Source organism: Sander lucioperca, chromosome 9, assembly GCF_008315115.2.
Source record: "Sander lucioperca isolate FBNREF2018 chromosome 9, SLUC_FBN_1.2, whole genome shotgun sequence".
NCBI classification, from domain to species: Eukaryota; Metazoa; Chordata; class Actinopteri; order Perciformes; family Percidae; genus Sander; species Sander lucioperca.
The window spans coordinates 4,715,606-4,726,442 of NC_050181.1; the positions used below are offsets into that span (position 1 = coordinate 4,715,606).

Genomic DNA, 10,837 nt, shown 5'->3' on the forward strand with positions numbered 1-10,837 from the left:
CTCACTGTGCTGTTAAATAATTCAGACAGTTAAACATTGAAAAGCATTAAGTTGCTTTTAAAAAAAATACACCCATATTTAGGATTTGTTTTCTGCAGTGGGAACATAAAGGAGATGAGATCACGATTGGGTTGGGATTTTTTTTGTAATGTTTGGTTTCATTGTCCCAGCTGAAGTTAATGTTAATGAACTGTGTGTTTGTGTGTCCTGTCCAGAGCTAAGTCTGTGTGCTCCATGAGTGACTTCCAGCGGTTAATGGACAGCTCGCCGTTCCTCCCTGACAAGACTCGCCACGGTGATCTGGGCCAAGACGACGTCACCCCGCCTTTGTCCCCAGACGACCTCAAGTACATTGAGGAGTTCAATAATAAGGGCTGGGACTTCCCATCATCCGCCTCTGGCCCGGATCTTGCCCGGAACGTGTGGACAGACAAACCCCCCGAGGCCCGGGGAGGAGAGCTTGTTCTTGAACCATTTCAGCCAGCGTCCTGGTTCCTCACCACCAGCGCCACCCTGACCACCAGCACCCTGAGCAGCCCTGAGCACTGCCACAAGTCCCCGCTGAGGGGCAACGGAGCAGGGGAGGCAGGGGTGGGAGTGGAGCACTATGGTCATCACATGCCCCATAGCCCCACCAGATCTGGGGCAGCTGAGTGCCCTACTTCCCAAGACCCGGACTTCCTGTACGCCAAAGGGACCAAAGCCAGGGGCGGAGGAGAGGCTGGGGTGGGAGCCACCGGGTCAGATGAGGTGTTCAGCAGTGGGAGGTGGGCATGTGGGCTCCTGGAGGGTGGGGGGTTGAGGACTTCTCCTAGCCAGTCTCCTATCTGCCCCACTGTGGGCTACACTTCCTCTCTGGAGCTTCAGCTCTCCAGAAACATGAGTGACGACATGAAGGAGGTGGCCATCTCTGTGAGGAACGCCATCCGTTCTCCGCCAGGGCCCATCATCCGAGACACCGCCTGCCAGACCAACGGATTCACCACGCGAGGTACTCAGACCACCCAGACCATCAGTGTGGGTCTACAAACGGACCTGTTGAGGAACCTGACCAGCAGCCCCCACCGCTGCCTCACCCCAAAAGGCAGCGGCACACCTATTTCTTCCCCGTCACGCAGCCTGAGGAAGGTTCAGTACTCTCCTGTCGTCCAGAGTAAGTTTGAGCGACCCTGCTGCTCGCCAAAGTACGGCTCACCCAAGCTTCAGCGCAAACTGTCCACATCCAACAAGGCTGAGCTACCCAACACGAACCGCGCTCCCACCCCCACCACACCGCAGAAGGGCAACAGCGAGTCAGCGTGGGCCCGCTCCACCACCACTCGCGACAGCCCCGTCCATACCACCATCAACGACGGCCTCTCCAGCCTCTTCAACATCATCGACCACACCCCCGTGGCCTATGACTCCATGCAGAAGTTCAACAAGTCCCCCAGTCGCTCTCGCCCCACCCCTCCCTCCACCACCGAGCCCAGCCCTGCTCACGGGGCTCTCGCCACAGACCCCAGGACTGAGTGCTTGCGGATTGCTCGCGGGCGCTCACCCAGCCCCGTGCAGCTGATAGTGGAGACGCAGGGGGACAGAAACCCAGAGGTGGTGAGCATACGGCAGGACCTGTCGGCCCCGCCGGGCTACACGCTGGCTGAAAACACAGCCCGCATCCTTAATAAGAAGCTGCAGGAGCAGAGCTTTAGAGAGGAGAGGAGGCTGCAGGCTGGAGGACAGAGCAGTCACAGCAGAGACAGCAGCAGGCAGGCCGACTCAGACAGAGGACAGTCTGGATGTATGGAGGTAAATATACAGACGCACTGGATTCATCGCTTCATCATTCATTTGCTCTGGGGCCCATGTTTTATGATGCAAAAATATTTATGACTTTGCCTTGGATTTTCCTTATTATGAAGATAAACTTTAAGGCATCTGTGGTTAGAGAAAAAGCTTATCAACTACGTTATAATATCACTAAAATGTTGCTTTTTTCTCAGATCGAAAGCACTGACTGATGCAATGGTAATGTCAAAATATTCGACCCTCTTCAAAAATACTGAACTTTCCTTCATGGTTTCTTCTTCTTCTGTACTTTCTTCTTCACTGTAATGGCTTTCTTGTAGTTTTAGTTTCTGTGCTTTAACTTTCACTAAGGCCCGACCGAAACCTGATTTATGTGTCTGATGACTGGAGAAGTAAAACTTAATGATCTCACTGTAATGATGTGAGTGAGATCACATTTACAAAGTTACATAATTAATCATTATCAGCAACTCTCCAATTAAATGTTCAACCAGAATTTTAATTGGTTCCAGTTTTCAAAGCAATTTGTTTTCCCCTTAACCAAATTAAACCAAGAAAAGTGATGAAATCAGTGACACGTCGGTCGGGCCCTCTTCACCACCCATTCAGCTGACCTGTGGGAAAAAATAAAAGACAGACAGAAAACCGTCTTTCTGGTCATGTTTAAATGATGAAACAGAAAGAAAAATGCATTCAGTTTGCTGTATGTACTGGCAGGCCTCTACAGATTAGAACTTCTGAAAGGTTTTAAGATGAACATTAAAACAATGTACCAAAAGACGTATTGTATATGTGAAACCATAACATGAACAGTGGGATCAGCATAATCCCACATATGGTGATTAATATGTCCACTAACATAAAGGATTCACCAGCTGCTGCTCACTGATCTGCAGAACAGACAGAGTAAGATTAGAGTATATGTGATTTTATGGATGATAGTGAAGTGTGTGGTTTCCTTCACTAAGAGATGCCTTCTGTGGTTGACGGTCACAGCTCTAACAAAGCAGAATAATGGATTGCGCTGGTTCTTAAGCCCGCAATATGTATAGACATCAATATGGATCATATATTGCTGTTTTTTGTGTGCTTGTAATGGATACATAAAGACAGAGAAGTCATTTTCCACATTAAATTACTTGAACAATTGATCAGTTATCAATATTGTTATTTACCAATTTTCTGTCAATCGACTAATCAATTAATTGACTAATCATTTTAGCTGTAGAGGAAATTTAGGTTCTTGTTCAAACCAATTTAAATTTCTACTAGATATGTTTTGTGATATAGCAAAATTTAATCAAGAAACCATTATTAGATTTAGCTTTAGATTTTGTCCACACGTACACGGGTATTTTTTTAAACGTAGCTTTTTCTATGCGTTTTGGCCTTTCGTCCATACGCAAACTGCGTTTTAGGCCACTGAAAACAGATCTTTTAGAAAACTCCTTCCAGGGTGAAGATTTTCAGAAACTTTGTTTTCAGTGTTTCATTGTTTTTGGCTTTTAACATCAGAGTGTGCACCGTTATGCCCTTTGTGAGGTGTCACAAATAAGGTAGTCTATATCGACAACATTTCATTTACGGGATTGTTCCGGAGCTGCCGGAGGTTCCGACAGATGTCCCTCATTTTCGGCCGGATGTCCGTCACCTTCCGCCTTCTCTGTGTTGGCATTTTAAACTCCGGTCGATTTATGAGGACTATGGTTAACTGCTCCTCAGATCTCTGCAGGGTAAATCCAGACAGCTAGCTAGACTCTCTGTCCAATCTGAGTTTTCTTTCGCACGACTAAAACGTCCTTTAAACGTACATGTTCCACCAAAACAAGTTCTTTCCCGAGGCTATTTTGCAGAAGCACCGTTGCTCCGTCCAGCGCCTAGCACCACCCACGACGATTGTGATTGGTTTAAAGAAATGACCAGAGCACATTTTTCTCCTATCCCAGAATGCTGTGTGGACTAGCCAGACCTTCCTCCGCTGTGTGGAGATAGGTCTGACCGCTAACAGGACTTTAAAAAAATTCACGCATAAATATACAGTTACTCTTCCACTATATTGAGAAACAGAGGTATCTGAATTTGCTACAAAGCGATTGATGCGCAATTACAGCCAGGTAGCCTTCCAGTTATAGCTTTTTTCAAGCCAACATGGCTTCAAGGTTGTGAGGTTAAGGTTATATAGCCACCTGTTGGTTTGGCATGCTCAGTGCTTCAATTGTGTTACATTTTCATTTGGACAGAGATTTTTTTAAACAGAGCTTGTGTGGATGGGAGTTTTTTTAAATGGAGGAGGAAAAAACTAACCGTGAACGTGTGGACAGGGCCTAAACAACCAGACTTTAATTTTTGCTTTTAGCTAACCCAGTGAATTACAGCTGCAGCGATTGTTTTTGGATCATTCAATTAATCGTCCAAAAAAATAACGACCCACGAGTCTTCACGTTGTTTGCTGTGTTTGACCAATGGTAACACAATATACCGTGATACAGTACAAAACTGAGAAAAACAGCAAATTCTCACATTTGATAGCCTGAAAGCAGCAAAGTTTGGCATATTTGTTTAAATAAATGACAAATGATTATCAAAATTGTTGTTAATTTTCTGTTGATCAATGTTTCAGCAGTACAGTGAATGAAATACCTGTCAAATCAAGGTACTTCATTACATTGCACAGGAGCAGTCCTGCTCATTGATCTGCAACAGTGCCTGCAGTGACCTAATATAACCTAAGTATTAAAGAGTTAGCTTCGTCAGTAGAAACAGTGTTGAAAAATCTCTCCAGGTAGACAAAACCGTTATTGTGGTGTAAATTGGCATATCACCCAACCCTAGTGTGGTTTATTTGTAGCCGTTCATATTGAATGTTTGGTTATCTCCAACACCGACATCCGACTGGCCTGTGTGTATCTACATCAAGGTCACCGTCCCAGTTGTGTTTTTTTCCAGGTCTAAAGTGAATGGGTGTGTGTTTACTGCTTTCTGTGTGGACTGCACAGCCACCTTATTTCTTCTGGTAAACCTCTCTTTGATATGCCAGAATTATCAAAATTCTTCTTTGCCCGAATATACCTATTAACATTTCCCACTCTATCTTCCCTCCTCCCCCCCTCTCTCCTCCCCTCTGGGCTTTATCTCTCCCTCCTCCTCCCTGTCCGCTGTGCTCTGATCCAGAACCAAACTGTCATACTAACAACTCCTTGGGGACTTTAACTCAGCTTGTCTCCGTGATGTAAGTTCCTCTTCCTCCTCCTCTTCTTCTACGAACCTTTGGCGGTGGGTTCACCAGCCACACGGACCTCTCACCTCACGCCCTGCAGACCCCACCCCTCCTCCTCCCCCTCCTTACCCTCTTCATTAATGCATGCTTCACAGGACGGCAGAGTGACAGTGTGTGAAGCCATCGGAGTGGTGTCAAAAGTTGTGCGACAGCTATGCATCTGTTTCTTCGTGTTAATGCATGCACACTCCGTTGTAGATCATCTGTTTTTTTAAAGGACCATAATGGTGTTTTTTTGCATGTTTTAGGCCATTAACCACATAAATCACATAAACTGATTTCCAATGTCATACCATACATTTTGAGATTATTAGATTTAAATACAATTTTCCACCAGTACGGTATGAAAATCAACTTTAGGAGACTAGCACAAGATTGGTTATCAATTACTAATTATTATTATAATTACTACAACAACTAATCTTCTTGTTATTGGCAGTACAGCTTCACTGAAATGAAAATATTCAAGATGATTACTTTAAACATGTTCTAGTGAGCTAATGTTAACCTATCCCAGAACCCGAAAGTCACACACAATTAAAAAAAAAAAAGAATATTTGGACAAATGTTAGGTAACGTTAAAGTTAGTTATTGTCAAACCCTGGCTTAAGACCGCTTACTTGCTAGCTTAGGTTAGGTAAACTAATACTCAGGGCAACTAAGTTACTGTGGGTAGCTAGCTGATAAAAACACAGCTAACGTTGACATTAGCCAGCTGGTGTTACCTGAGCTGACGTGTAAATGTTTATGACGAGCTAACGTAGGCCGCTAATTTTGGCTAATTAAGGCTAATTAAGGCTAGTTGGCTAGAGACAAACCTAAAAGACAAACAATAAGCGAGCATCAATATTCTGACAACAATAATGTGAGTTTCTCATGATCAAAACTCTGATGTGGGATTTTGCTATAAGCACTTAAAATCACAATGATGTTTCAGTACAATTCCTGCTCTCTACAATATATTAGTGTATGATGAAAACATTAGCTTTACAAAAAAAACTAAATTATCTGTACTGGAGTATGCATCTAAAGTTTCAGCAAGTTGATTGTCATACCACACAGAAGAAATTAAATGAAGATTGGCGGTAATGTAAAATATATATGATTTGACATTAATGGGATAGATCCTGCAATACAGCCAGTATGGTCCTTTAAAGCAAACTCAGTCCATCAGATTGTGTCTTGACTACTGATCATAAAACGTGAACAGTATACATGACACAAAAAAGACAACTCTTTTGGACATTTCACACATTCCTCAGTACAGGTTGTTTTTTGGGGGGCCTTGTGAAGCCCCAACAATATAATATCTAACATTGTGTTTCTACCAGGTCCTCCTCTTTTTGTCACCATGTGTGCGACTGGATGGACTGTGATGTTTTCACCCTTTTGTCCATACAGTGTTTTCTTTCCTCTTACAGTTCCCCTTAGCCATTTCCTCTCACACTAACAAGTCCTCCAAAAATACTGAAGAAGGCCGCTGCTAACACTCATCACTTTCTATACTCCGGGGTTGTGTTTGATGCCTGGTGAATATTAACCGCTTACTCTGGTCCATTTTGCATGCTTAAAGGGAAAATCCACCATCAGATACACTTCCACTGTTACAAATGTTATCAGCCTGTCGTTGCATTTTTATGATGAGTGCTGTAGTTAGTTTTCTGGTTTCTCAACATTCCTCGCCTACTTGCAATTCAGTTAGGGATTTCTTACATAGGCAAAATACCTTTGAAAAACCAAATTAGCAGGAAGAGTTTTCTGGACAGGAATTGAAAAACAAACACGACTAACAATCTGTCCTGTTTTAATAACTCTCCTTGATGATGAGTTTAAGTGCTGGAAGAGGCCTTGAGATTTGAGAGTCGACTTGCTTACAGTCAGAAGCAATCACATTATCTGTTTTAACAGTGTCAAAGGTTTTTTACGGTGGATTTCACTTTTAAGGTCGAGGCATTGACTGGGAAGTCAGAGTTGATGTTAAGCTGTTCACGTTGCTATCTTCAGCAGCCATTCCTGTGCACTGACTTCCTGTTCACATTACTGGTGCATGATCTGTGGCGTCGTGTCATCTGATGTATTAGCATCACATAGGAAATTGTAGTAACCCACAAGCCTCCCATTATACAACGACTTGTCTGTATTTCCGGTGTGTGTACACAATCCATCAGTTGTATTCAAAAACAAATTATTTATTGATGGAGACGCCGTCCCTCCGTCAATGTGACTTGTCCTGCCAGTTCATCAGGACTGCAGTTTGTGTAGCACATCACTCATTGGTGGGTGTATCTTTTCATCCATCTGACTTTTTCTTCAGTTCATACTCTCACACCACCACAGCCTCACTGCCACTGCCGTGTATTTTTAGCAGAACTAGATTGTTGCTTTGCTGGCTCGATGTCCCCTATCCTTCAGCCGAAATCTAACGCCTGGAGATGAGCTATTTATAAATCAGGCCAATGGTGTGATGTCTCGGTGTGATCATTTACCCAACCACACTTTATTCTGACAGGGGGAAATAAACTCACCCACAGCCACTTTTCTCTCTTCTTATCGCCCTCTTATTCTCACTTTTTCTGTTTTCATCCAGGGGAAAGATGCATAAAGCCTCTGTGATTTCATCACCATTAATCTGTGTATACCACAGCAGGAATATGCATACACACTACACAGTTTTAAACTAAATTTATAAATCCCGTTGTTTGCATTATTCTGCACCTCAGTCAACGTGACATGAATGGATGTGAACATCCATGTTTCGACATGAACCAGGACAGTTTGTCCTTCATCCCAATCCAGCAGTTTCCTTTAACAGCACTAAAGCAGTTTTACACACCTGTATGACAGAAAGGTTTCAGCTGTATGATCATTTTTTAAGGCTGTTTTTTGTTGTGTTGTATTCGACTAGATTTTATTTCACTAATGACAAAGATGGGAAATGTTCGTTATGTTTACGACTTGTTCACATCATTGCACAACTCAACATGACTGCAGAGTTGTGTGAGGGTTAAAAACATTATCAGGGTATATCATTTATTTTACTCGAGTGTTTTCATCAGTCAATGAAATCAGTTGATTTATCAGTCAAGTTACACAAGCTTGGTTAAGTTGTAAAGTGTAAAACGGGTCATACTTCTTGAAGTGGTGGTGTCCGCTTGTGATTTTGGAGCAGATAATCTCATATAGTGAGATCATTAGGTCCTTTAATCCATCCGTCCACAGGTAAATGTCGGTGTCAGCAGAAACTCGGCATTCCTTTTTTATTTTATTTTTTAAGATTATTTTTGGGGCATTTTTAGGCCTTTATTGACAGGACAGCTGAAGAAATGAAAGGGGAGAGAGAGGGGGAATGACATGCAGCAAAGGGCCACAGGTCGGAGTCGAACCCGGGCCCGCTGCGTCGAGGAGTAAACCTCTATATATGGGCACCCGTTCTACCAACTGAGCTATCCAGGCGCCCTAAATTGGCATTCCTAAATGACTGTTTTGTTTGTATAGTATACATCACCTGCTTTTTAGCCGACCCCTTTGTTTACCTGAGCACATGGGAAGTTTGAGTTAGGTGAGAAGTTAACATGTACATCACTGCGAGGCTGTGGATTTTATTGGTTCATTTTACTTCAGCTTTAAGTTGGTTTTGTTGAACTTCCTGAGGTTTGTTTTTCATTAACATTAACAGTTGTTGCATTGTGCATCATCCGTTCATACAGTATGGGCTATCAGCACTAAATCTACTTAGAGCTGTCTCAAATGTTTTTCCCCTCGTTTAAGTACACGAGGGGAACAGAACATTAGAAATATATCCGAGCATCATGCACTCCAATACATGATCTAGACACGTTCCTTCTTGACCTTTTTGACAAAAACAGTTTACAAAAAAAACTCAATTCCTGGGCCACCGACTCGTTTGTTATGGAGCTCTCGGCCATATGACACAATCCTCATCTGGATCTACTGCAGGTTCAGATTGTACAGGTGTACACCTAATGAACTGGTACTCCACTCATTTAAAATGATGCGTGTACAGAATGGTAACACACAAACAATAGAAATATCATAAGGAGGCTATAGGGAAATAAAAGTTCCTAATAAAATGACATTCTTCTTCTTTTTTGACACATTCCATAGTCCTTTCCTTGCTCCCCCCTCCCCCCCTCACTGACAGCTCCTTGTCATTTGCAGGACCTGCCTCGCTCTCCGGTGGCTCCACCCCTGGACTCCTGCTTCCTGAGACCGGCCCGCCCGGCCAACCGCCGACCCCCCTCGCGCTGGGCCGCCCGCTCCCCCTCCTCCTCCCCCAAGTGGAGCGAGGGCTCGAAGAGGAGGTTCACCTTCCCACCGCTGGGACTCCGGAAGACCATCCTGGAGGGCGAGGAGCCAGCGTGAGGCTGCCTCTACCTCCTGTCACCCTCCTCCACCTCAGCCTAAAAGACCCAGTACCTCAGAACCCCCCCTCCCCCCACCAAATCTAGAGACTCCCGAGAGCCGGAGCCTGAAGGGGGGTGTGATCCACCCAGTAGCACCAGCTGAACATCGAGGAACCAGAACTTTTTTTAGAAGAACCTGGATGTACTGTAATATCATCAAAGAAAGATTTTAAAACTACATTTCCAAAAGAGGTGCCTGCACACACTTGAGTTACTCATCACCCCACATGTGCGTATATGTATTTATAATATATATACATATTTAGCCACAATTCTGAACCTTTTCCAGGTGAAAACTGTAGGTCAGCTGTTGCATTTGTATGAAGTTTATACCATTTCTTCTCATCTGTTTACACTTTTATTTTTTTACGTTGTCCTGCATCAATTCATGTTCAAACTATTTTTTTCAATAAGAGCAAACCTTCTGTTTTTTTTGTTGCCAGCCTTTGAAGCCTGACTTTTCTGTTTAGTTTCAAGGAGAGGAAGGACAACACAAGCAAACAAACAAAAAAACGAACTACTTCTGCTTCATCGGGTCTGAAGCAGAAACACATGATGTCATTTCTGATGCTAATGTATTTATTTTTAGGTGGGGATGAAGGTTTGGCTCTGTAAACATGTAGAAGAAGGGTGGAAACAAACTGAATAACCTTATGCATATTTGGAAGGCAGTTGTACAAATATCAGTCAAATATTTGCATGCCTTTTGAACACTAGCACTTTAGTGCATGTACATACGAGCTCTAGTCGTTTGTGATCACTCGGCTCCGCTATGGAGGGAAAAGAAAATATTGTCGTGATGGGAACTCTTGAGCTGTCGTTTTTGTTGTCACATGATTTACATTGACTAAAAAAAGAAGAATTTTTAAGTGAATTATTGTACGTACCAGGCTGTCTTTGTACAGTTGTTACTATTGGATATGAATTACTTTTTCTTTTGACAAGAAAAAGGGATTGTGAAAAAAAATGAATGTTTTAAATGAAAAGTCTATGTCAAAAAAAGTCTAACGATCTATTGTCTTACGTAAATGCTAAATGGTAATAAACATGAATGTGTATTTACAAGACCTCCTGCTCCTCTGTGTGTGTGTGTGTGTGGGTGTGTGGGTGGGTGGGTGGGTGGGTGTTTGTTGGTCATGTTTTATATTATCTTTCCATGATTAAGGTTAGATACAGCTCACGATATATTTTATGCTTTTTCAGTAGAACTGAGTTCGTGTTCTTTCCAGACACTGATGCTGGATCATGTGTGTGTGTGTGTGTGTGTGTGTGTGTGGATTACAGTGCAGGAAGACCACAGGATTACAGTGGGTCAGGGGGGACAGACACACACATACAGTACACATAG

The 10,837-nt window shown here is 43.2% G+C and overlaps 1 protein-coding gene across 10 annotated transcripts in view; it reads left to right on the plus strand.

Moving 5' to 3' along the window:
• Window positions 1-10,556, plus strand: part of LOC116045834 (microtubule cross-linking factor 1) — an 85,852-nt gene extending 75,296 nt beyond the window's left edge. For 2 of the 10 annotated variants that reach the window (XM_036004809.1, XM_036004810.1), the window contains 2 exons: window positions 216-1,788; window positions 9,245-10,551. In XM_036004809.1, coding sequence (XP_035860702.1) covers window positions 216-1,788; window positions 9,245-9,448 — 1,777 coding nt within the window. In that variant the 3' untranslated portion in view covers window positions 9,449-10,551. The other 8 variants (XR_004104013.2, XR_004104012.2, XR_004898201.1 and 5 more) reach the window with 8 other exon arrangements.
• The last annotated feature ends 281 nt before the right edge of the window (window positions 10,557-10,837 follow it).